The sequence below is a fragment of the Lineus longissimus genome, chromosome 9 (genome assembly GCF_910592395.1).
Source record: "Lineus longissimus chromosome 9, tnLinLong1.2, whole genome shotgun sequence".
Lineage (NCBI taxonomy): Eukaryota > Metazoa > Nemertea > Pilidiophora > Heteronemertea > Lineidae > Lineus > Lineus longissimus.
This window is the reverse complement of record NC_088316.1, coordinates 13981703-14009510: the sequence shown is the minus strand read 5'-3', so window position 1 is coordinate 14009510 and position 27808 is coordinate 13981703. Positions and strand designations below refer to the sequence as shown.

The 27808-nt window shown below is 41.8% G+C and overlaps 1 protein-coding gene across 1 annotated transcript; it reads left to right on the top strand.

The window, feature by feature from the left end:
* Window positions 1-362: 362 nt before the first annotated feature.
* On the top strand, window positions 363-25993 carry LOC135493085 (uncharacterized). Its single transcript, XM_064779940.1, has 16 exons — window positions 363-659; window positions 8209-8337; window positions 12991-13176; window positions 13751-13918; window positions 14391-17116; window positions 17436-17877; window positions 18169-18514; window positions 18750-20639; window positions 20853-20987; window positions 21190-21410; window positions 21769-21857; window positions 22161-22387; window positions 22560-22699; window positions 23031-23159; window positions 23410-23556; window positions 24360-25993. The coding sequence occupies exons 1-16, from the start codon at window positions 507-509 to the stop codon at window positions 24849-24851; spliced, it is 7620 nt and encodes a 2539-aa protein (XP_064636010.1). The 5' UTR covers window positions 363-506; the 3' UTR covers window positions 24852-25993.
* The last annotated feature ends 1815 nt before the right edge of the window (window positions 25994-27808 follow it).

Below are 27808 nucleotides of genomic sequence, written 5' to 3'. Positions count from 1 at the left end.
CACGTGCGCATTCGTATTTCCCGCGTTAGGAACTCATGACCTAACCAAGGTGACGTCACCTGTTATTTCAAGATAGAACTCCAACATCCCTCGATGTGTACATCGAGGAGGTAACAACTCGCGAGTTTGTTGCAATCTTGACACTAGAGGCGCTGATTTCATTCCTTACAATTTTAATTTCGGCACTGTGCGAGTTTGGAGTTTGTTGGCCATTTTCAGGATCTGGGCCTTTAAATTTGTCGTTTATAAGAACAATTTTCATTGGCTGGAACGGAAAATCTAGATACTGAAAAAAACTCAAACCTCGATTTGGGCATCCAATGAAAATCTCTGTAGTCTCGACAGCGATTTTCCCATGAAGCCATATTGAACGCAGAAACGGCAAGATGTGGAACAAAACGTGCCAAATTTCTCCAATTTTCTCCTTTTTACAGTAAATTTTCTCGGTACATTTGTGTTACTTTATTCACACCAATTGCATAGACTTGGGAGAAATCCAAATCGCTATGGCAGACGAAGCAGTAGAAGAGTACAAGTCGTCCTTATCGGACCTCACGTTCAACAGCAAACCGCTCATCAACATGTTGACGATGTTGGCCGACGACAGCCGACAACACGCAGCGCAGATCGTCCAAGTTATTGAAGCCCACATTCAAAAGGTTATTGGTTTAAGTTTAATAATAGGTTCCTTAAGAACCACTGTGTAATGATTTTAAAATCACGGTGATTTTACAAGCAGCAATTTCATTTCTATGCTACAGAAACCGAAATTTTCAAGATTCCAAACCAACCAGGAAGTCGTGATGAATTCAAAATTTTATCTGGAGTTTTCCATCTGGGATCTGGAAAGCCTTGGGGCAAGGCAACAACATACCAACAGCTGGTGACTGGTTTGCATTGTTTATGTCCTGATCGTTGTTGGAATTTGAATTATAAGCACGATATATTTGGACGGGTACTAGCCCACCACAGTCGGTAGTGCAGGCCAGTAGTGTTGAGCCTGCATCAGTGCATGCTAGAGATCGCCTTTTGCTTTTTCAGAGGGGGGGGGGATATCCGTATCGTTCCCTCTATCCAGCCCTTGGACAAGAGATGAATTTATTAACTTCTTTCATCACTAGTAATGAAATTGTCTGCTTATAATTTACCTGTTGTGAAAATGTTGTTAGTGGATGCTTTAAAAAAGTGCAGTTAAGATTCTCCACCCCCATCCAAACAAAAAAAACAACTAAATTTCACTGGGACACCGGTGTTGTTTGTGCAGCACTTTTCATCCTTTGTTTGAAAGTTTAATTCATTGTCTCAATTTTTAAAATATTTTATTTAACTTGGTGTTTGTCCCAGCCCAGTCGAGTCATCGGCAACACAACTGAAATAGTGATTTGACTTCCTTGCCATTGTTCGAGTTTTAAAGAAATTGTTAAAATAACATAACTCTTATTTCAGTATTCCTTGATATCATTTTCTAAGTCGAAGCCAAGCTGAGTCCCAAGGACTTCATCAAATCAAAGCCCAACTTTTTTGGAACAATTTTGATGTCCTGATATTGATAATATGTTGATTAAATCTTTATTTTAAAAACAGGTCTCTTTCAAAATTGTACTACTTATATTGCTCATGATATCTGTAATAAACAACCAACATAATTCTCCAAAGTTATTGTTTCTTGGCATGACTGCTTTTCTACTTCATCGCTCAGTTCTTGAGACATCACTTTATACAGCAAATTACAACTAACGTTTCTATTCAGTATTGGCAAACCTGATGAAAACTTATGACTTACAAAAAATGTTTTCGACACAAGGTCATTTTAGCTGTTAGGTCCATGACCATGGCAGTCATGGAAATAACCCCTTGTTCAAAACCTTACAACTTTCCCTTCTTGAAAGCTAGTTGGTGCCTTCTGTCAAACGAGAACCCATTGACAAAGTGATACATAGCAAGATCTGATACCATGCACAGTCTATGAGATTGATCCCAAGTTCAGTTTATTTAAGGGTTCCTAATTAAAGTTTGTGAGATCATTTTGGTACCATGATTCATGTGGTCTGATAGTTGTTCTTTGCTGTAGATTGTGATGTCAGAATTGGAACCTTTTGATGTAAACTTGCCAAGAAAGAGGACTTGAAGAGCTAAATGCAAAAATGCTGCAGCCTGCATATTGCATTCATTGCAAAATTAGAATGGATGATTCAGTACTTCATTGATATTCAAGTGGGTGTTGTGAACTTCTCAACTTTTTTGGATCTTAATTCTTATCCATTCCCAGAGTTCTGGCTCAAGTCGTGACGGTCACTGCTGTCACCTTTGCCAGTTCCATATTTGTTTATGAATCACCGATGTTATTAGTCCTTGTGTTATCGTGCTTGGATTGGAATAGGAATGTCATTGATATGCCTCGGCCTGATGAGAAGACGTCAAAAGGGCAAAACTGCCAAAAAGGTTGTTCACAGCATGCCATTTGTTGAAGAGAAGTCTGTGATTGCTCAGACATGGACTGTGGTTCAACGCCTGGCAAGTAAAAATTGAAGGGTGGAAAATATCCACCATCTGACCCCCTGATAGCCCTTGAGTTGAAGAAACAAAAACTGTGACAGTCGCTGCATTATGCCCAAGGTGAATATATTTCCCAATGGAAATTGGAGCCCTACTCACCATTTTCTGCTTCATCCCTGTTGTTAATGTTATGAACAGATTTCCCCCAGAGTGAATCAGTCTGGAAAGTCCCGAGTCTATTGAGGGCTGGTAAGACTCTGAAGCTGTAGGAAGCTCAAAAAGCCCTTCTAATTTGAATTGAATGCCCATTCCTAGTACTGGTAGTTTTTAGGGCAGTGGCCAAAATATTGAGCAATCCCATGTTAAGATGTGTCCGGAAAAGACGTGAAAAACCCAAAGCTGAATTGCTGGCAGCGTTTTATTTATTTTGCCAAGGTTCCCCTGCAATTTCACTTGGATACAAACTCAGTAATGATGTGAATTCTCTTTGTGTCTAGATCGAGTTACAACATATTGAAAACACTGATCTGACAAGGAAAATTGAAATTGCTTTAGGCTGTAGAATGCTGTGCAATTTCAATTGTTATTGTTTCGACGAACTTCTTTTACCGCTAGAAGTTTTTGACTGGAGCTTATTTTAATCCACGAACATTATCAAATAATGATAATGCCGCCGGCAATTTGAGATGACGAGAAGCTTCGATGAAAATTTATTGATATACATTGTATCCGCCAGTGTCTTTGTTCTGAAATGTATAGTATTGCACCTACATTCAGAATCGGAAACAATTTTGTTTTTGGACGAATAAGTTGCTTTTAATTGAAGAAACGTTTGATATTTGATCTGCAAGTGCAAGTTCCACGGTTGAATAGGTGTTGACTCTCGCACATAGATTGTGCTGACCAGAGATATCCGATTTAATAAAAGAATGCGGAAAATTATAGAAACTTGGATTGCGTTCAACAGATGCATGAGTGGTATTATATTTTTTGAGTGTCATTCCCAAAGATAGTGTTCTCTGACTTCAGGAACGATAGAAAGTACGTACTCGCACACACAAGAGACGGGGCAACTTTTAGTGTGTGGTATCGGAAAGTTTTTAAAACAGTATAAAGATGATGAATCAAAACCTTGGACATCAGGCTGCCCTGATGCTTTATCACAAGATGATTATGTGCTAAGAGTTCAGAGTCAAGAAGTGGGAATTTCCTTGCCGGGTTGTTTTACAAGCTTGGTATTTATTTTTACAGTATAGGGTATAGTATACAACAGTATTGTTGTACTTCGTACACCATTCGTCTGACCACTTGCATAGTTTACTGGTCACAGGACGTCACAACCCTGAACAAATATCTTCCAACAACCCCACCTACATTGATGCAAGCTGGCCATTGCAGGAAGGATGTCTTCAGAAACAAGTTCCGGTATGTGATGCATCATATGAAGGTTAATGATTCAAGGAGAGGGAAGATAGCGTCCAGATAATCCTCCTGCACCACTCAAGAGTCCAAGAGTCTTCCCCATGCAAGAGCAGGCATCCGCACAAGCTGAGGCAGAAAAGTCTACGTTATTTGTTCTAGGGTTGTGACCCCAGTACTATCAATGGCAGATGAAGTTCCGCTGATATGTCTTATCTGGAGACAACCACTTGGGTATTTCATGTAATTAAAAACTATATGCCTAACTGGATCGGATCCGATGTGACTTCTGCTACATTGGTAACTTCGTCAACCTCACAAACACTGATCACATGATCCAAAGTGCAAATACAAGAACAATGTCCGCATCTCGATTGGATGGCACATTCACTTCACTCTTAGTGTTATGTCACAAAAATATCTCTGTGAAACTTGGAAGTTGTATTGTAACATTCACCAAGGCAGCATGATCAGTCCAACATGCCTGACACTGACTGGAACTGTAAAGTTAGTGGTATCTAATTTAGTCTAAAGGTTAAGATGTTTCATGAGCTGCTTTCGATTAAGGGTGATATTGCCCGAACTGAGGACTGCATCATTGGGAGTCGGTACAAGAGTGCACAGGACTAAATGAATGCAATATGCTTTAAGGAAATGCAACCTGTCCATGCACCTGTTCATGAACTGATGCTGTGCCGATTCACAGCTTGTGCCTTGTGTCCAGCCGCATTAATTTAAGGATCTCGCAGCAATGCTGACTCCCCAGACCCCATTCAACAACTGCAAGCTGTGCACCTGCCACCTGTGCGCTTCTTTGGTGGTCGCGAGAATTTTCGCAAATGGAAATTGAAAATAAATGATTGTATTCTGTTGAGGTTGTGTCTTAGTCATTTTAATTGCAAATGCTGCAGTATCTTTTGCTTTTATATTGAGTGAACCTGTTCCCTTTAACGGGTTTGGTGGGAGCTTCATTGTGATATATTTTAGCAAAAATGTCCATTCGATAGAAAAGCCAGTAATGTCAGACAGGAAGTTTCCACTCCAAAGATGAAACTTTGGATTTACCAAATTGTCCAAAAAAATCATCATACATGTAGAAATCACGTTTTGGGCAAACTATACTACGGCATTCTTCTTCATGAGGAAAAGAGCCATTTGTTTTGTGTTAATGTGTCTGTGCCTAGCTAAGCGATAGTGTTGCCCCTTGTCACCGTCACTATCAATGGGGACTGGCAAGCAGCCATTTGCCAAGTTCTGTGACCTTTTTTCCATCACAATCACATTTACCTTCATGAAGTGTACACTTTCGTTCAGAAGTTTATGGAGATCCGTTTCTCTAGTTAAATATACATCCATCAACTATAAAGCTACTCCTATTAAAACCACTGCTTTCTGATATTGCATTTGCACAACACACTCACTACTCACTGCTTTTGTGACTGCGTTGTGTTGATATCTTTCATAAAAGTTGTTGAGAAACTGATGTTCATAAACTTCAAAGCAAGAGTGGATGCATGAATTATCATAGAGGATGTCATCATCTACCACTGCACTTTCTACATTGAGTTGACCCACCCCCACCCCTCCCGCAACAGCTAATGGTAGCTGATGAATATGTGTCTCGCATCTCTGGCCCCTCCATTCCCCAATCAAACACTCTTGGATGACTGAAGACATGGAGTGGCAGCAGGCCTGGTTTGGTTAGACAAGAGTGAAGGACTCTTGTCCAAATGATTGTGGGTTCAAACCCCTTCACTTTGTAGTTTTTTTTGTAAATGTTTGATTGTTAATGGTGCAACAAATACTTAAAATAGCTCCTTGACATCCCCCAAGTACTTGGAGTTGACCAAGAGCCCTCCCTTAGCAAGGATCTGTCCATGGCAAAGGGCCATCTCATCTCGGAAGCGGAACTTTTTTAATCAAATGTGGAAAGCGACGTAGAAAGGAGATCGTGGGATACATCGAGCTAATGAACTGGATACGAAATCCTGGTGGCATAACCTCCTCAAAATTCGTTTTCATTGCAACATTCCCTAAACTAAATTATCCCATCATGAGTTAATAGCAGTGTATGACCGGTCATACATGGCTGTATCTCGTGAATGACATGACTGCCACATCCTCAAGTGGAAACGAGTTGATCACATGGAGTTTTGTCCATTAGAGGGCATGCTGAAGCATCACTGTAAGTAGACACAGTGTGTCTGTCCGACTTAAAATAAAGGACACAGATTGTGGTGATGAGTAATTTTCCTCCGGAATAGGTTTTATGAATTGAGAATATGGGTGTTAACATCAACGTTCAAATTCTAAACTTCACAGTATCTCGCCCAATGGAGGGCAGTCTGAGGTATTGATAAATTTACAGGTAAACAGCCCGACTGCTTTCAATGGTGTGAAGTTCCAACATGGATGTACAACACCTACTAAAAACTTGTCTTCGAAAGATACATGGACAGTGTCAGTAACTCGGTTACTCCATCCGTGGGTTTTCAGTGACAAAATCTAGACACGTTCCTTTGTGGCTACGAGAAGTAGACTTGGCTATTACAGTGATGACGGCCATGCAGCAACTGGAATGTGAATGGTTTCTCCTCTAATAATCAATATTTCTATCATATATTCAAAAAACGGTATCCATCACATTCAAAATCAAATGGCGCCAGGTATTATTGACGAGTATAATTCGTAAGAGGCATAGCCAACACTTGACTCCCTGACCAAGAAAAATGAGATTTGACGCATTTGTTATATAAAATCCATGTCATATCAATCATTGGATGACGGATTTCATCGAAGTTAAAGATCGGACGAACGATTTCCAGTAGCAAAGCAAAATTTCGCATTTTTGGGAGTGGAGTCCTTCAGGGACTGTATGAAGTGGATAAATGAAGAAAGAATGCCTACGCATGACAAGGTGTAAGGTAGTTTTCTGCATCTACGTCTTTGATCTTATCACAAAATCCAACAACAGGGTAAACACTAACAGAAAAGTTGTACCAATGTATAAAAAGAGAAAAGTATTTAGAGTCGATTCACCAGCTTGACTAAACTTTACTGTGGTGGGTAAAAACCGTTTACGCAATCACGGGAAAATACAACCCATATTCCATCGTAATCATTTGAACAAGTCAATTGGAAAACTCGGAGGTCTGTTTACTGTAGAGTTATGATACAGTGTAAACGTGAAAAATTATCGCAAGAAGGGCTGGAGCATAATAGTTGCATTGTCGACATGTCAGTTTAGCTTGCGGCTAAATTCTTGTTCATCGAAAATGAAAAAACTTCGGAGCTTGAGCTGATCTTCATACGATGAACCACGCCTAGATCTGAACAAAGCAAAGCTTAATACAATTGTCAGCAAAGGAGATGGATAAACGAAATAGGAAACCGATTCTGATGATGCCCCAGGGTATGATGAGTTATTGTATCATTTTGCTTGCTTTGGTATTGTTTTAAGTCTGCTGCGAAATGTGCAATCATTATGTTGTAAATGGAAATGATTTGCCACAGGGTTGGAGCTACCATTAGTATGTTTGCAAATCATGACTAGTGTAACGTAGAACCTTGTGGTTGACAGTAAAAAAATTACCTGGAATTGCCCAAGCAACTGATGCTTCTCCGACTGCGATATTTATAATGTAGCTCCAACTCTGTGTTATCTGACAAAGGTTTGTGCAAAGATGTCTGTAATTGATAACTGATAACTACCTTTAAAATTTGGGGACAAACGTTTTTGAAGATGAAAATAAGTTAGGTTGATGTTTTTCTGGAAAAAAATTGAAAAGAGAATCTTTGTCTTTTGAATTATTTAAACATAAATGAACAATCTGTTGCAAAAAAGCATAATTAGTCTCACAATTTTAGAGCCAATGATATTTGAACACGATATTGGATTATTTGTATAGCAGCTCTTATATTGGTAACCATGGTAAAATCAATAACCATTTTGAAGCATGGCTAAATTTGTACCAGGTACATTTCCTGCGGCATAATTTTCTCGTGTTTGAAAATGTCTAGCTTTACCTGGACTTGCAGTGAAATATTCATATGATCTGGTAGGCTGGTTGAAAATATTGTTACAAGACGACTGTTACTTTTCATGATATTTCATGTCTTCTGTTTATATTTTTCAGCAAGGTGGTTTTGATCCTGCCGAGTTTGATCTTATTCACCAGAAGACGACCCTGCCAACGTAACTTCCGAGCTGCTGTGAAGTGTCATCCTGTGCCCGCAGTTGGAGCCCTGTTCTTGATAACTTTTACTTGAATGTTCTGCTCTTATATTCCACAGGCAAAGAATAATTACAAGCTCCCCGCATTGTACCTGATAGACTCCATTTTGAAGAACGTCCTGAAAAGTACCTATGCCCAGCTGTTTGCTCAGAATATTGTGGCAACTTTCAGCCATGTTTTTGAAAAGGTGTGTTTCAACATTCACACAGCACGACTTGCCAATGCACAACGTTTATTTTGTTCAGATCAGAGAAGTCACCCAGGTGCTGAAGTCCCTGACCAGGTCTGATACCGATATTCATTGAGCTTTAAAAACGGAGAGTGATGGAGACAATGCCAGGTCACATGGAATTTTGATATTAGATATGGAATGTGGGTCTTTTGAAAGTAAAGCCTGTTTTAATCGTGATGTCAGAAATTCAACCGAGTTCCTACTTGCAAATGTGTTGTAGATTTGTCTGATGACCAAAATGTTCTGTGTGTAATTGGTAAATCATGTTCTCTTCAATCACATCATCTGTTTCCAATAAACTTATGGTGGCTTTCTTATTGGTTGACAGGATTTAGGTGGTAGAAATGTCCATATCTTCATAATAATAGGAAGTCCATGGATATGTTTGAATCTGATATGTCTGGCTTAAAACATTAAAGTGTTAATCTGATATAAAGTAAAATTAGAAGTCTCGCTACTCGAAAGGCATGATTCAGCTGAACAGTTTTCGATTATTGTCCCAAGGTACTGGAGAATAAAAATCGAATGAGCACATTACCTGCTGGCGATACGTTGCATGAAAGCAAAATCAAAACAAGGCATGCAGAAGTATAGGTGATTCCTAACAACTTGTTACTTTTTGACTGTCGAGTTTATTATATGTCTAATAGTTTTGTTTTCAAAATCGAGGTTGCTGTGATACTTCAATGATATTTCCTGAGGCTATGAACACAAGAGCACTTATCATGTTAAGTACCGCTGGCGTAAAATCACACATGATCATGTGTCTGTGTTCCCAGATCAATAAACCAATTTAATTCTTTAATTAGTCTTCAGTCATACTCAACATTTAGCATGCAAAAGTATTCATCTTGCTCTGTTAGAAATCTAATAAAACCAATAGCTGTTAAAGTATTGATAACGCCTTATCACTGGAATACACTTTTTAAAGGTGAACTATTGGAAGAAGCTCAGGTGACCGATATGTGCAGTATAAAACGGAACTTGGTCTCTTAATCTTTGAGCCACACCCCTTGCCCTTATAAGTTTCAGCTAAATAAAATTGAAAGCAGATTCAATTTCATGACCCTCTTTGAAGTTTCAGTCAGTATTAAACCTCCTTTCGACATCCCGACCTCCACTTCAAGTTTCATTTGGAGTGAAAGTGTGAGTCTGGATGGCCCGCACGCTCTCATTTTTAATGGCTGATGCCACTTCTTCTTGTTTGGCTTTAGATAAAGTGAAGTCGAACAACAGTGCATGGTTTCTTTTCTTGTTGTTCCTTATGTTCAGCAGTTGAGGATTAGATTTTTGATATCGGCTGTATATTTTTGGCAAGCTACTACCAGAAAAGGAAAACAATTGATAAAATATCAAGAGGGAAGAGTTAGAACAGTTAGAAAAACCTTTTCTTCTCGATTGAAAGCAAGACTTATTGCTACAAAATATTGGTTCATGTCAATATTCAGTCCTGTACAGTTTGTTTTGCTTCCAAAAGCATGTTTGGATGATTTTGTAATGAGAGCAATACATCTTTTTCAACATTTTCTCATGAGTACAGTCAGGAGTTTTCAGATAGTTAGGAGTTCTTTTTTCAAAAATTTAAAATTGCTGTATAGAATAAAGCCTCTGAATGGCATTCTGGAACAAGAAGAACAGTGTCTGTGATTTGTGATCCAAAGTGTTGAGTCTGTATTCTCGAAGAAAATATTGAAAGAAGTGGATGATCTCTCATTTGACTGGTGTGGACAGGGTGCTGGAAGGATCCAGGATGGGTCTTGCATTTTGGAGCAGCGATCACAGGAAGGCTTTGAAGCACTGAGGGAATGTGAAGGGTACATTTCTTATCTTTCATGTTGTTTCTGTGATTGGAAATAAAATGAGAATCTGTGAGGAGATTTCTTGATTTCTTAGCCGCATGTGTTCTTTCAGGGTTAGAAAAGTCAATTTCATCATGTGAAGTTTTGCTGAAAGTTAGACAGACACATGTGAAAACTTTGAGAGTGACCGATTATTTGAGCTGTTTGTTCGCTCTCTCTTGACCATTCGCTCAGCAAAGCCATTTTGTTAAACCTGGTCAAGCCCAATCCCTGTGTGTGTCCCGTACTAAACGCTTTCATGCAATTGTGATGAACATTCGGTGAAATTGACTTTCTTTCTGTTGTGACCTGCTCTGAAATGCACAAAAATGTGACAGTCGTTATTCTTGAGTAAATTTTGTTGGCAAGCCTTGCAAAGTTTGCTCAAGAATGACTGAGCTTATGTGGTGTTGTGATGCCATGGACTGTGGTTATTTACAGGACAAGGATGATGGAGCTGCTTCAGACTTGGGAGAGAGTAAAGTCCGACCCCCCCCCCCTCAATTATTTTCAGGTCCATTTGACACCCTGCAATCGAGGAGGAGTGGAAACCCCCCCCCCCCCGCTCCTCCACCACCATCTCCGGCCTTCAAGTGGACTTGCAACACCAGGAGGACAAAGAAAATGCCTGAAGACCAGGCAAGACACAACTTTTGAACTTGGAAAAGGAAAAACCGGTCTTGTTTCCTTCCAAAAAAATGTGGTCATATCTGTGGGTTGTTGTCCCTAGGATTGGTGTTGTGAAGTATCCATGTGACTGTTGGTCTAGTCAAGGTTTCTTTTCAGTCGCTGCTTTGGGCAGATGGTTGTGGTGGTGAAAGATCTTCTCATCTTCAATTCAGACCAGCACGACTAGTCGCATAGACTTGATGGGATTTGACAAAGTACCCTATAGGAGGGGGAAATGTATTTGTGACAGTAATTTCTCTGGTCCGGAGAAAATTTTGTTGCATCTTGGATAATTTGGCCACCCTGGCCGACTTGGGGATAGGGAACATGGTTTCTATGAACATAAGCCTTAAATCATAGATGTAAGATTGAAATCACATGCGATAATAATCACTCGTTTGCGGTGGTCATCGCAGGTACCTGGGACAAAAGTTTGTGATTGCAGTGACCTGCATTTAATATCCAGCCCAGCTAGAACTGGTTTTAAATTGCTTGTGTGCGAGGCGCTTTCGAGAATAGGAATTAAGTGAGGGTGGAGTGGGCTTGCCTTGTTATCGTATTGAATCAATGAAGACTGACAAGGTTTACAGTGGCGAACAGGTTTATCAAGAAGGAATTTGTTTCCTCCTGACTTCGAGATACTTTCTGTGCTCCCGTGGTACATGATGCTTGCATGATCCTGAAGGGCCATAGCATTGCCCTATACAGAAAGGGTGTATCTAGTGGCATGTATCGATGGTTGTGGCCTATTCTTAGGAGGAAGTTCTGATATGGAACTAATACTCTGGTTCATGGTTGGCAGAACACACGACTCCTACTAATATGCTAATATCTTGTGTCCAAGGACTTTGGGAAAGCCCACAAGGACTGAAATCTTGCATCGGAATATTGCCTTGAGCAATATGTTATTGCAGTCATCTACGAAGAAAGCGATATTTTCAGCTCAGCGTGTGCAATGCTAAATTTGCACCAAAGATTGAAGGATTTTCCAGTCGTCGTTCGACACTACGTACAGTTGCCGAAACAGAATTAACTAAAGTGACATTTTTTCTTCTCCCTTGTTGGCTGGTTGTTCGATGGAAATAAACTAGTTCATGTATATCTGTGAAGTAAATAATTAAATACGGGATTTCCCTTGAGGAGAAATATTTGTGATGTAAAGTCCTACCCTATTGTGGTGCCATCTATAAGGATTCCCTGGATAACATCCAAACTTGGCTGTTGAGTTGCTGTTAACCCTTATGCAACATCTGAAGGGCCATCTATTTTGAAACGTTTTCAACATTCTACATGGATAACTAGATTATCGTCTGTAAAGAAAAAAGCTTAGTCTTGGCACAGCTGTCACAGAGTCGGGGAATTATCGGAGCGTGTAACCTCCATATTTGGCTGAAAGACGAAAAAAGAAACTTAAGTCTGAAATGCTCTGGTCACATCTTTATCATTGTAAGGTGATGGTGTCGGAATATCTGCTTAGAATAGTCTTTACTATTTGGGGGAGGTTAGTGTGTGCTGTGCTGGTCTGCAGATTCACAAAGAGAATGTACTTAAAGTTTGCTACGACGAGCATCTTTTTGTATTCCAGAACAAGTTCTAGGACTTTGCACCAGTTGGGTTTATTGGTCCTGTGACATATCCTCTGTTATAACGAGAAACCTTGGATGTCAGTGTTTTCCGTCGCTCGTCTTGGACCAGTGAGAATTAGTTCATCGGGTATAACGAGTCGTCTCTGTTGACATTCTCATTTGAAGGGCGTGGCAATCAAAGTATACGTGATTGACTTTCAGGCCTGTCTGATTGGTAATTGGGTGAAATGCTTGTCCTCCAAACCCGCTGATGTATAAGACATGCTCGGAACCTGAACATGAAGTGTTCTGTCCTACTAATACCAACAATGAAGACGACGGGGATTTTCTCACAAGTACAAACTTTAATTCAAAATATTTTCATTTAGGTGGAATCTTCGTTTATTTAGTACAAATTGAAACATTCTTTGTTAGATCAATAATGACGTATAAGTTTCAAAGAAGACCCAAACATTTGGCATGGGTGGTAATGCAAGGAAACAAATTTTACAAGACTACTTTCCCTCTCTCCAAAGGTGGATGAAAAGACCAGGCAGTCCCTATTCAAGCTTCGTCAAACATGGAGTACGATATTCCCGACGCGCAAGCTGTACGCAATAGATGTACGTGTGAATACCATCGATCCAGCTTGGCCAATCACTGCAGCTGCTCCAGAGTCCCCCGTTGCAAGCATACATGTCAATCCAAAATTCATCAACAAGGTAGGTGATCTTTAATTTAAATTGAGACCATTTTGGTCCCTGTCGGATCACTCAGTCCCAGAGTGCTTGGTTCCTAATAGTCCGACAGATGGATAACCACTATCCTAGGGTGTCGAACCCTCTCTAAATTGCATATGTTGGCCTTTATGTAGGTGATACTAGGTCATCCTGCTAAGTGGATAGCCATTTATTCCGTCATGATAGATTTTCCTGTACTCTAGTCTGATACAGGCTTCCTGGGGACCATCTCAAAAAGAGTTGATGCTGAAAAGGCTGTGTTCAGACCCTTCCCGATGGTTTAGCCAATGACATCATTGTAGCAGATTGCAAAATGGCAGCCCCTTCAGGCTTCAAAATCTGATCCAGTTCCTAGTTATCATGTAGCCACTGAACATCCTGAATGCCAACTTGATTGTTTCTAGTCAGGTTACTGTTATTATCCAATACGTTGGCATTTTAACTGCCACGTGACTGTTTCCTCAAACTGTATCATATATGAATTATCCGCAACTCCTTATTATGAGATGGACCACGTTATAATGCTTATCTAAAGAGGAAACATTTACTTGAACAGGAAAAAGAAAAAGAGGAAGAAAAAAAGAAGACCGAATCGGAGGAAATTATTGAAGCGAAGATGAGGCAGCAGCTTATCGAGAAAAAGGCTGAGTTACTGAAACTAGAGCAGGCACGCCTGGACTTCCAGCTGGCTGAGGCCAGGGCTAAGCTTCAGGAGACACGTAAGGTAAGCTGTGATTTTAATCCCAGGTTCTGCAATGTGTGAGGGAAGAAAGTTATTGATGTCGACCTAAATGAGCCAAGGTTCTCCAGGTGTTGTCCTTGAGAAGTGACCTGACTGTTCGGCAGGCTTCTCTTGGTGTTGTCCTGGAGAAGTTGCCTAACTGTAGGGCAGGGTTCTCTTGACATTGACTATTAAGAGAAGTGGCTTGACTGTTGCGACTGAATTTTCTTTGCGTTGACCTGGGGTAGTGGCCTGACTGTAGGGCAGGCTTCTCTTGGTGATGGCCAAGAGAAGCGACCTGACTGTAGGCATCAATAGACCATGGACCAGAAACATTCGAAAAAATTAAAGAAAAAAACAACATAATGCTATTATTATCACTTCGTCTGCTTCTGTATTTGATGTAGTTTCATGATTTGTCATTCTGTTGCTGCTGTCCTTGAAAGATCAAATAATCTAATAAATTCCTTTACAGGGGCCTGCTATAACAAATACAACACCCTCCAGTTTGACTGCACCCATCATGAAAAGTGCTGAAATCTTATCTGCCAAGTCAATGGCATCAAGTTCTCCACTTAACTTTGGTGCTACAGCTCCTCCAGTGACAACTGCGTCGTCTGCACCGAGTCGCCGAGATCCAAGATTGTCCCGAGATCCACGTATGTCCCGTGATCCACGCACAATAGAGGCCTCGAAATCTGGTGCCAGGACTACGACTTCCGCATCTGTAAAGCCTGCATCAACAGTGCATGCCTCACAGCATGGTGGTGCTCATGGTTCAAAAACGCATACCCCAACTCATGGTTTTACACCACAACCACCTAAGAAGAGACCTAATACTCCAAGTAACCTTCCTAAGATTCCGAACATTGAGCCTGCAGCACCGTCACCCACTTCGAAGTCAGCTTTTCCATCACAGTCTATACTGACAGCAAAGGTAGCCCCACAGACGGCTTCAATTCCAACTCAACCTTCTCAGTCAGCCGCCTCAACAGCCTCTGTGATGCCTGTAGTATCTTTACCTGCTCAAGCAACAGTGGCGCCCATTCCAACATCTGGTGCAGCTGCAGCCGTTCCTCTTGTTAATCAGTTGTTGAGCGGACCACAAGCTGTGGAGTTGCCAACAACTGCCCTGAATCTTCTCGCTCAACTTCAACAAGCTCTCCTTCAAGCTCAAGTTTCATCGCCAGTGCCACAGACATCTGCTCAGCCAGTGCTACCAGCCCCTACAGTAGGAGCCAACCAGATGCCAGGACAGCCAGTGGGAGCCAACCAGATGCCAGGACAACCATTGGGTGCCAACCAGATGCCAGGACAGCCAATGGGAGCCAATCAGACCGCAGTAAGTCAGCCGATGGGGGCCATCCGGATGCCAGGCCAACCGGGGGCAGGTAATCAAATGCCAGGTCAACAAATGGGAGGTAATCAAATGTTAGGTCAACAAATGGGAGGACATCAGATTCTTGGACAATCTTTGGGACTTAATCTGATGGCTGGTTCTCAGTTGGGGTCCATTCCAATGCCAACTGAACCAATGGATGCTGGCAAGTACCAGGGTGTTCCCCCTCAAGTTCAGCAAGCAGTTTCTGATCATCTGGGGTCGCCAGACCGGTATGCAACTGTGAGGCCACCAGTGTCTTCTGCAGTTCCGTTGATGTCCTTGAAGACTTCTGCATCAGATACTTCTATCCCTTGGCATAATCCTCCTCTGTCTCACACTGGCCAGATAGTCCTTCCGCCGTCGGTACAGGAGCTACGTGAAGAAGCAGAAGAAGAGGGTCGATTTTCTCCAGGTCCTGTAGATTCCCCTAGGAGGCGATCGCCACCCAAACAAGATGTGGCATCTATTCCTAAACCAGCCCAATCGAGAGGTGATCCAAGGCAATCGAAATCTGCTACTTCTTTACAGAAGAAAACGAATTTAAAAGAGACGAGAAAACCTGTAGCTGAAGACAAAAAACGTGATAGCAGAGATGATAGGAAACGGGATGATAGAGAAGACAGAAAACGAGATGATAGAGAGAAACGTGAAGGGTCTAAAGAGTCTAGCAGTGGGCGTGAAAGCGATCGTGATTCTCGAAATAGAGATAGTGAATGGCGCCGCAGGGATCGTGATCTTGACAGGTATTCCCGCAGTGATAGAGATCGAGGTCGTTCTTACGGTAGTGGTCGACGCAGATCACCGAGTCCGATACCCAGAGGAGAAGGAAGTCGAAGACGACGTACTCGATCGAGGTCAAAGTCAAGGTCACCTAAAAGCAGTAGTAGGTCGCCAAGGGGAGACAGAACTAGTAAGTCATCATATGATAGGGACAATAGAAGTGACAATCGCAGTGACGGTCGTCGTAGTACAAAAGTTGATGAAAAGACGAAGTCATCGAAAAAGGATGATAAATTAGTTAAAAAGGATAAGAAGGAAATTGGGGAAAAGCCGGATGAGAAAAAGTCTGTGGTTAAAAAGGAAAAGGGTTCTTTGAGAAAAGAAAAGGAAAAGGCAGATGATGTTAGGAAGGATGAGAAGAAAAAAAGTGATGTCCGATCAGATCAGAAGAAAAAGAAGGAAGTGATGTCTACAATGGATGTAGATTTGCGAAAATTACCGAAACCGGAGCCGGTTACAGAGGAAGTCAGTATGGATGTTGACCTGCGACAACCATCAGTTGATATGGATATTGTGCCTAAAACATGTACATACTTTGATGAAAAAATTGAAAAGACAGAGCCAGTTGACCCAGCGCCTAATACAGACGTAGATGAGAGGATTATAAAGGCGGAGCCACCTGTTTCTGAAACCGAAGATTGCGATCTAAGGGTATTTGGGGATATAGGAAAAACAGACATTGACACGGGTAAAAATGGTGCTAGTGGTACTGGTTTTGAAGAAAAGAAATCGAAAGAGGAAAGGAAAAAGGCCTTGGATCGCGCTTTAGAAAAGCAACTGTCCGATGTGGATCACCGAGTGCCAAAATCTGAACCAGCGGAAGAAACCCCCATGGATACAGGAGTTGAGGCATTCCAGAAGAAGGATTTGGATCTGCGAAGCCACCCATGGCAGTCTGGTAGCCAAGGAGATGAAGACTTTGATAGTCGAGCATCTACTCCACTGATGGATGAACATTCAGAACCGCCGGCGAAGAAGCAGAAGAAGGATTTGGATGAGAGGAGGCCGTCGGAATCAACGGAGGACACTGGTGACCTTAGGTAGGTTTTGAGAGAGGCAGGGACAGGCTTTATAGAAATGTTGTGGCAGGTTGACTGGGGTCATGAGCTAGAGGTTATTGGTTTGAATTAGACTTAACAATGGCCCAAAGTACTGTACTTGTCACAGAGTCAGACTGGGAATTAAAGAAACTAATCCACAATGAATTAAACAATGAGGTTTTAGTACTTCAAAAGATTAGTATACAGTCAAATATCTGCGTTTTACCAAATCAAATTGTTAATCTTAAAATGTGGATGTGAACAGCCTGAAATAGTTGCAACAATCAGGATGCTTAATTTCTCTTTCCTTTGTTTTCAGTGATTTGTTTGGCGGTGAAGATGTGGACTACCGCCAGCCCCCAAAACTCAAATTAGAGGTCAACATTCCCATGTCGCAAGGAGACTTGCCACTTGAAAGTCCTGCAAAAGTTGGCTGGGCAAAATTCAAGGCAAAACATCCTGAAGACTTCTGCTTCCAACAACCTCAGGACTTGACTCCGTTGAAGACACCTGATGCTTTTGGGTCAGGTGACGTCGACATGCGGACACCACCGGCATTCCCTATCAGCAGCGGTGGACATACACCGGTTTTGGAGCACCAGGAGGCGATCCTAAGGAAGGCCGAGGAGCAGCTCAAGAGTGGGAAGATCACCAAGGACCAGTACCACGAGATACTTGAGCAGTTGGGTGAGCTCTATAAGTTGAAGATGATTCACAGGGAGATGAGGATGAACAATCAGGCGACAGAAGATGGCGAAAAGGTACAGTAAAATCATAATTCATTAAACATGACAATGAGTTTTGAGTCTTTAAGAATTGATGGTGACGTCTGGTCCAAAGTGGGAAAAACGCTGATTTCCTTATTTTTGATAAAACCTTTTTTGATAAATGATAATCTGTATCTATAAAACACCTAAGACATTTGTTCAACCAAATAAGTGTGTTTAACCAAATAAGTGTGTTTAGTCACAATTAAAGTGTAGCCACTTGATTTAACATTCCCCTTTAGCACGTGGCAATTTGTAAGTCATAGTTTTCCCTTTGAATTTCAGCACGCAGTATCCAACCAACAGGAAGGAGAACCAAGCAATTTCCCGTCTGCAGATGTTGATGAAAGACGGCCACCTGCGTTTCGAATCCCCAAAAAGAAGCCGGAAAAGTCAAAAGATGTTGCTAAGAAAGAAAGGTCAAGAAAAAAGAAGGGAAAACGTGGGCAGAAAGATGAGGACGAGGGGCCAAAGGACATGGATGAACGGCCAATGCCTGTTTTGGAACGAGGCATGGGGAGGCGAGATGCTCCTAGAGGCATTCTTAAAACAGGAGCTGGTCCAAGAGGCATTCTTAAAACGGGAGATGGTGCAAGAGGAGTTCTCAAGACTGGACAAGACAACTGGAGAAGTAAGACAAGTTCATTGTCCTCTTTCAGGGCTGAAATTTCATGATTTTCAAAACCAATTCATCTATCTCTGAAAAATAACAATAATTTTATAGATTTTGTGAGACACAGACCACCGGTATTTGCTAATTCCATCAATCTATCTGGTTTTCCGATTATAGTTTAGAAAATTGCATTTAAATGCCATTCCCGAACAGTAGAGTTAGAGTTTCAGAATTTGATTTGTTTTATTTGCAGATGAACGAGATGAGCAGCAGGGTAGTAAACGAGGCAACCAGGGGGAGCATCGGGATGAGTCGACTGGTGACCACGATATGCGAAAGGGTGATTGGATGAAGACTATGCCTTTGGCTCCAGACGGTAATCCATATGAACTGGGCCGTGATGGTTGGCCGCTCTTCCCCGATGGATCGCGCGTGCAGCGTGGACCGGATGGACGACCAGACTTTCCCTTACCTATGCCAGTCAGCCTGATGGATCTGAAAATCAAGCCTCCTCCAGGACTTCGCGATATCGACATTGATATGCCCAAGCAAGACTTTGATGAAAGATTTATTCATCATAATGACCGACCTCGAAACGATAGGGCGGATCGTCAGTTTCGTCCACATGATGGCCCAAGACAAGATAGAAATGATGTTCCTATGGATGCTGACTGGAGAGGGGGTCCAAGAAATGAGCGTCCTGTGGATAACGATTGGCGAAAAGACCGTCCGATGGGCAATGACAGGCGACAGGACCAAAGAAAGGACCGCCCAGGTGGTGGTGATAGAAGACCTGATCGATTCATGGGTTCTCATATGCGCAAAGATGGCCTCAATCATCTCCCACCACATATTAATCTGAAAATGTTGCAACGGCAAGTCACCCTCCTTGACACAAATCAAGAAGTTGTTATTGATCAGCGGCAAATTGGAGTAAAGATTGGCGCGCCACCACGACCGATCTTTATTAACAAAAAGAGGCATTACGTCCAGGTCAGCAAACAGATGCGTGAAGTATTGATTGACGACAAACCATTTTACCGCATCGGTGATCCTCCAGCTGATTGCAGACTCAAAGGGTACAGATTCAAACTGTATTTCCACGGACCAATGAGGAGGCTGTGGATTGATCGTGTGCAGTATGATATCCGACTTGATGCGCCACCACAAAAAATTCCAATCAAAGGAGCGATTCGTGAGATTCGTGCAAACAGTTTTGAGAATGTGCTTTTTATTGACGGTATCAGTGTAGGTCAATTGGGTCAGAAACCGAAGAGTATTAAAATAGCCTTGACAAAGCATGAGCTTCGCTTCGATCCCCCACCAAAGGAAATTGTGATAGATGGACAGCAGTGCCAGCTCAAGTTGAACTACCCTGTACCAGTCATCATGATGAGAGGCAGACCACATGGAATGTGTTTCGACGGTCCACCAAGAGAACTGATAATTGATGACCAGTCGTACATGATCGGGATGCATGAGCGAAAAACAATTCGAATCGGGAAACGTCCGCATATTGTCGGATTTTTAGGTCCTGGACATGAGCTCATGATAGATGACCTGACACACGAGATACAGTTCACCGGAGAGCCAAGAGATATTACCATATCTAATCGCATTCATACAGTTTCATTGATTGGTCCGCCGCCCGAGGTGAAAATATTGGGGTCGATACCTGTTGATGAAAAGACTGGACGATTGATGTTCCTGCCTGATTTGATGGCAGACCACCCGCCAATCAGCGTCAGCCCTGAGTCTGTTTCAGATACAGATCAGGATCTAAAAGGTGTTTTGACAGCTGCGATGATGCAGCAACCAGAACAGATGGTGCAGCCTGCATCGATGCCAGGCTTACAATCCATGATACCTGGTCAGCAACCAGTTATCCCAGGTGAGCAACCCATGATGCCTGCTCAACACCCAATCATGCCAGGACAACAACCCATGATGCCAATGTCCATATCCGGAGCAATGCCGTCTCAGCCAGGACAAATGATTCCCGGTCAGATGCTGCCCTTGGGACAGGTGCCAGTCAGCCAGGCGGGATTCTCCATGATGCAGAACCAAATGATGATGCAGAATGCCATGATGGGCCAGCCGACGGCGATACCGGGATTCATGCCTGCATCAACCCAGCAGCTAAGTGAGTACATCATGCAGTTTATATTCCTCTCGCCAGCATTAGTAAAAGTTTGACTGATAATACTGAGTATGGTACTGAAAACTGAGTATGGTACCTGTGGTCTGACGCAGGAGGAGGCTTTTGAAGTTTTTCAGAAAGTACTTATTTGCAAAGACAATATCAAACTTGACTTCGACTGTGACCAAACTACATACATCATCTTTCCTGTTTCAGCCATGCCAAGTGTAAACGCCCTACAGAATGTCCTTGCCAATGTGTATAACCCGCAACAGGGGCAATTCATGGGCAACCCAATGCTGAATTTGCCCGGTGGTGCTGGACCTGGTGCCTTCCCTGGAATTGCCATGGGTAAGTTGAAAAATTGCAGCCCACCACTTGGCTGAGTTCAGCTGTCCTGTTGAAACCTCTCTTTAATGAATTCCAGCAACAATAAAGTCCCTTATTGGTTTTGACCCTTTCCAAAAAATTGTGGCCCTAAGTGAACACCCTGGGACATAGGTCACAAGTTTAGTGCCATTTCCTGATAATTCATTTTACTGTTTTGTTTCAGTTGGTGACCAGATGCAGCCGATGATGGGAATGCAACAGTTCCCTGGCCTCGTCCCACAAGTGCCTGCCGCGCCCCAGCCTGCTGCTGCACCAGTCATGGACATCAAGGATCTGTTCAGCAAACTGGTGAAGACCGGTATGATCATCCAGGATGAGGAGAAGAAGAAGAAGGAGAGGGAAGAAAGGGCAGGAAAGGATTTGTACGACAAGGAGGGCAGAATTGTAAGTGGTCTTTTTGTGGCCTTTTTCTTGTGGTGATAAGGAGTACTAGATCGAGGGCTTTAACTTCTTACTTCACCCTCTTACTCATGTTGAAGAAAACAGCCTGTCAGAGCAGTGCCATCTGGTATGGTCTTCTTTGCCTCTTCCTGGGACATTTCTTCCACCTTTTTTGCCATTTCTGCCAGTTTTTGTTCAATGGATTGTCTCTATGTTATGTCATTTGAGGATAGCTGGTTCTTAGCTGGCATTAAGGATTTTGATGAAGGGCTTGTTATAATGCCTAATACAACATAATATACTAATCGGCAAACTTCCAAAGAGTATTAGATTTTAAATCAACTTTACAACTCATTTCCAGATTCCTGTTGAAATTGGCGAGTCGGAATCCCTGACTCGAGTCGAGAAAATTGATGATCTTATGGACCTACAAATTCCTAAGCTAAAAAAGTGAGTAAAGTGGACATGTGGCTCATTGAGGCTTCAATGTCAGAAGACATGTTATCAACATTCGCACCTGATTTTGCAACAAAAACTCCACTGAAAGGGGTGTGGATTGAAACTGATTCCTGCCATCACCTGCCTGCATAAGCAGCTTTCCATTAACCTAGATGTGCATATCCCTTATTTCAAAGTGATCCCAAGGATGCTATTCAATGCATTAGGGGTGTGTTTTATCATGGAGTAGAAGGATAATCAACTGGTACTTCAGGGTGATATCTAATGCAAAATTAATTCAACGCTTTCTTCCAGGCACCATAAAGGGGTTGTGCATCGTCTGTACCTGGGTCTCCAGTGTAACTCGTGTGGTGTGCGCTTCATCATGGAAGAGAAGGACAAGTACCAGGAGCATCTCGACTGGCACTTCCGGCTGAACAAGAAGGAGAAAGACGAGATGAAAATAGCCAAGTTTAGGAAGTGGTACTTCGATAGTCAGGATTGGATTGACTTTGAGGAGATACAGGATATTGAGGAGAGAGGTAAGCTATCGATTTCAAAAATACTTTTTATATCAAAGTGCAGTGACCTCAGGCGAACACAGAACAGGGAAAATGACTCAGCAAACGGTCTATTGATAAGCAGCCTAAAGGGTACCAGCATACCCAACATAGTCATCTTATGTTATTCAACTTACAACCCTTCTCTCCACAGCTCGCAAGAACTTCTTTGCCCGAACCCACCAAGCAATCCAAGAGGCGGGTGGTTCAGTATTCCAGTCAATGGCGTCCTCTTCACAGCCCGAGCAGATAACCAGCTGTCCTGCTGCATCGGGAGATAGTGAAAATGATGATGTAAGTTATTCTTCAAATCTGATAGGGTATCACAGCCTGTCAGCTTAACAGTTAAAAGTAGGCTGAAAGTGTTATTTTCCTGGTTTTGTCTCTGAAATCATTGAAGATCTGTTCACCAAATTATGTTGTTATCGAAAGCTGACACGTTCTGCTACTCTAGTGTAATTTTTGGGTTGGAAAAGATACATGTACCTCATATGGTCAGGGGGTGGTCAGTTTCATTTCCCACATCTGAACCTGCGTGGTCCGTTTCACTTCCCACATTTGTCAAAACCTTTGTCATTCTGTAGTAGGACCCAGGTTCTATATTCTTATCGTATGCTCATTCTAGGTGTGTGAGATATGTGCAGATCCATTTGAGCAATTCTGGGACGAGGAAAGTGAAGAATGGCACCTGAAGGACGCTATCAGGGTCGAGGGAAAGACCTACCACCCTGTTTGTTATGAAGACGCCAAGCTGGTAAGTGGAGAAACAGTTTGTGTTTGTTTTGTGCCTAGTAAGCAACATTTCTGTACCAGTAGTTGCCAAGATGAATTGGGGATGTGGTGATATTAGTCTCTGCTAAGGGGCAAACGGTCATCAATTCTGCTGCCCAATTCCTTGAGCTTGTGATTTTCAGGGGCAAGAAGCATTACTCTTTATTTGGTTCACGACCGACATTTTCCATTGTGACCTAACCTGAATGGTAATGATTTTCTTTTATTTACAGACTTTGCTCACATCGACTGCGACTCCAATGGAAGATGGCCAAGACCCTTTTTCAACATCGTTCTCTGCAGCTGCCAGCCAGTCTCTCGAAACTGAAAAGGAAACTCCGTCACAACCAATTGCAATTAAAGAGGAGACTCCTTCTGAGGTAAAACCATATTCCTGTGTAAAAACTTAATAAAGGAGGAGCAGCAAGAAAACCTGCCATGCTCATTATGGTGTAGTTACTGGGAGCCCTACATCCGCATCATGTTTGAGGACATTTTCGGATGCATCGTACAACTGCCATGCAGAACTCTGTAACTATCCTTTATTGTCTGAGCCGCAGGATTGTCTGCTACTCCTACTTTAGTAAAAAAATTGAGGAATTATAAAACGAACAGCTTTGGGTTTCCCTCGATTTAGCATCTGGTCACTCAGTGCTTTCTATATTGATATTTTTTATTTCTTCTATTGTGACTTAAACAGGAGGACAGTGAGTAATTATGACAGCCATCAGAAATTTTAAATTTCTCCAAGTGATACCAACAATTTTTCAAGGTTTTGAGGTAGATTTCTAAATGCCCAGTTGCGGGAAATATTTTGTTGTATTGTGGGGTATCTGTCCATCCGTCCGTTAAATTTTGCTTTTCCGCCCATGATCCAAGTGGCTAAAATGTCATCTATCACAGAGCTACTCGCCAAACTTGAGCTGTCACTAGCATTGTTCAATAGAAGCTTTGTTCAAGGTCACAAGGACATTTTGTCACGTTTGCTTTTCGAGCACCACGCTTTAATTGTTGGCCACAACCACCATGTATAAAAAGAACCATAATATCTTCTGTGAATATTTTTGTCAATCATCAACAAATAAACACAAGGTGTTTTGTCAATACAGTGCCCATAGCAATTCCTGCCTTCTTTATTTCAATCACATTATCACGACTATACATGTTCTTCTCTTACAAACAGGTCAAGAAGGAAATTGAAGACATACCTCCCACCGAAGATGTTAAAATCAAAACAGAACCCGAGACGTCTGAAGAGCAAACTAAGACTGATGCTACTGAGGAGGTGTCTGTGCCCAAAACCAATGTTGACGACGACACTGTAAAACTCGAGGAAGTTAAGGAGGAGCCGCCATCAGCAGACGAGATGGAAGCAATGGAAGCTTCCCCCGGCACGCCTGTCAAAGACGAACCTATGGAAATGCCAGAGAGTCCGTCTCTAGATATGGCCATTACAGGATCGGATGATGCTAATAAAACAACGGAGCAAGCCACGAACATTACGACTGAGCAAAGTGTGCCAGTTGTGCCCAAGTCAAAACCTGTAGAGCAGTTCTTTGGTAATGCTATTGAAGTTCTTGGGAGCCAGAATGTGCCAATAGCAGTGAGACCTTTCTATCAAGAACCGATTGTTTTCCATGTTGACACGCTTGAGGATGGTGAAATTACCGACTGAAGACTTTTTTGAACTCAAAGTGACATTTTACAAAGCCATCCATCCTACACTGAAATTACCGTAATGTTTTCTTTTTGCAAGCGTGGTGAGATACCCTCTCTCTTTGGATGTATTTTGATATGGACTAAAAATCTTCCTGTATTGATTAATTGTGATTGCATTGCATGTTGCTTGTCAGCTGTTTTCCGTTTCAAAATTGCAGCTGATTGTTTTCTTACCAGCTCTTTCTCATAACCTAGTGTGGGGTTATAGAAGGCAAACAATCATTTCAGGATGGCCTCGTTATGAAAGACAGACAGTCACTTTAGTTAGGATGGCCTTGTTCTGTAAGCTAACATTTCGCTCTGTGATAGATGACATTTTAGTCACAAGTCATGGTTATGAATATTAATTGTGAAAAAAGGTATGATTCCTTAAGATAAGGTGAAGTTGTGCTATTATAGTCCTGGTGCAATTGTAGTGTAAAAAGCCACTTGCAGGACACATTGATGCACATGAATGCTAGAACTGTATCACCTTCCCTCAGATATAGATTGTATGGAAGCTTTTCAATGTGATTCATATATTCCAGTTCTGGTAACTTCAGGACACATTCTGGGAGATATCTATGGTGCACTATATTGTTCATTCAATAAAAAAAAGTTAGATCAAAAGTATGTGAGTAAGTTGGGAAGTTGTGATAATAAAGTTCTGGATTTGTTTTTAGTTAAAGACTTTACCAACTTCAAGCGGTGTGTCAGAAATATTTAGTTGCATTTATTTTATGGGAATTTTGAGGTTTGGTAGCAGAATCGTAAGATTAAATTTTATTGTATATTGGGTAGTTGGGGTGGCTGTAGAAGCTGTTGAGATTCTATTTAAGGTTGTTCTGTTTTTCACTGGAAATTCGGTACGGTACCGTGATTCATACTTCTTACATTTAGTAATTGTAGATGAATGTTAAGGCAACCTGGGTGAAGGGTGGAATATGTTCTGTTATTTGTACATGTAAATAGTTCCTTTAATGTTATCTGTATATAAGTCTGTGCTGTACAGGTAGATTATTTCAAAATGATGGCTTGTACAAAAGTAGATTTAGGGTTCTATATTCTAAATATATCCCTCTGAAATCTGGAGAATAAATGATTATTTTATATGATGAATTCGTCTCGTGGTTTTAGTTATTTCCCCTTTAAGTCCTTTCTTTGACGGTAGGGCTTGCCTCAGTTCTGTTGCACATTGGCCTTCTGACTTGAGAAGTCAGATTCCATTTTTTGCCATATATTTACATGCAAGAGGAGGAGCATGTGAATGACTCTGATGTGCAGTGGCACTTGTTTGTGCAGTTTGTGCTATTAGGAAAACTACTGACACCTGATGATAAAGACGGATAATTGACAGTTACAGAGTGTAACCTCCCTTAGTGGACACCTCTATAAAGGACACTAGTTTTGGTCCCAAAATTGGTCGTTTCCCTGGAATTTGACTTCTAATCAGGACACCTCTCTATTAGCACTTGTCAGTCACGAAGGTGTCCCTAATGGAGAGGTTCTACTGTATTTTACAATCTACCGATAGTTATTGTAACCAAGGGAGAGATGGTGATAGAAAATGCACGTTGTTCTATTGGTAGTGACTGTCTCTAAGGAAGGGTCGGTGATAGAACCTGCATGTTGGTTGTGACTTTTGAAGAGCCAATTCTAGAAACTTGAACTAATACATATTGGCAGTGTCTTTTGCCAACTTAAAGACTTTGACAGAAATGGTCACATTGGTAGTGGGTGTCACCAATGGAAAGGACTGGTAGAAACTGTCACATCGGTATTGAGTGTTTCCAAGTATAGATTGAGGATCCATACTTGCTGTTACTAATGAGAGAGACATAATGATAGAACTGTCACATTGGTAGAGACTATCACCAATGAGAAAGACACTAAGATAGAAACTGCTTCATTGGTAGTGACTGTCACCAACAGACGAAACACATTGGTAAAAACTACTTTCACATTGTTGGTGACTGTCATCATGGCAGAGACACTATGATAGAAACTTTCAATGGCAGTGACTTTCACTAATAGAAGAGACAACAGGTAACATAGCTATGCTCAAAAGATGACAACACGCTCCATTTAGTCCTTTTGAGTTGCAGTATTTCCGAATGAAATTACAACCACCGACGCGACCCGTTGAAACCGGATGAATTTCGTAAAGGAAGTCATTTCATCGGGGCTCATAAAGGACGCCGGGACGGACCCCAGCCGAGTTTACAGTAAGGTCGCGTTTTCTAGCAGATGTGACACGGACTTCTATACTTCAACATCAGTCCGTATGACTGTCTGATGGCCATAGAGACGTATGTTGGGCATTAACATACGTCATGGTAATGCCCAAAAAGAAAACCGGCATAGTTTTTTTATGCCGATGGCGACAAAAACTGCTTTGTCTTAAAAACTGCAACGCAAATGCGCAAACGAAAGTCACGCGAAAGTTGGAAATGCGACTAATGGCGCGAAAAAATACCACATGCGTGATGGGCGTGTCCCATTGGTGACGCCTGACAAACTTCACCCAATTTTGAAAACATAACTTGTATCTTCTTGTGAAGAGGCGTTGTTAGGTGCTTATCGACGAGTAATCAATCATTCAATCAATTACCATGATTTCATTTTCTCAATGGAGACAAAAGATTGGGGATACAAATCAATCATTGATTTGAATGTGATTGTGATTTATTCAATCATGGCTTATGAATGCATTCATGAACTTAGAAAAATGGTTAAAAGTTCAATCATGTTTTTGCCCCAACAAATATATGAAAGCTACATATACAGGGGTGATTATTGCAATGATATTCAACTGACACTGACAGGGCTAACAAAGAGAACCAATTAGCAGGTCCCTATGACTCATTCACCCGGTAGACGGCGCCCGAAAAAAGCAATTATGCAACTTCAAAGCGAGGCGCTATAAACTTATCT

Coding starts and splice junctions, on each gene's coding strand:
- LOC135493085 (XM_064779940.1), top strand. CDS start 507: ATGGCAGACGAAGCAGTAGAAGAGTACAAGTCGTCCTTATCGGACCTC. Junction 13,177..13,750: donor ATCCAAAATTCATCAACAAG/GTAGGTGATCTT, acceptor TTACTTGAACAG/GAAAAAGAAAAAGAGGAAGA. Junction 21,858..22,160: donor CAAATTCCTAAGCTAAAAAA/GTGAGTAAAGTG, acceptor GCTTTCTTCCAG/GCACCATAAAGGGGTTGTGC.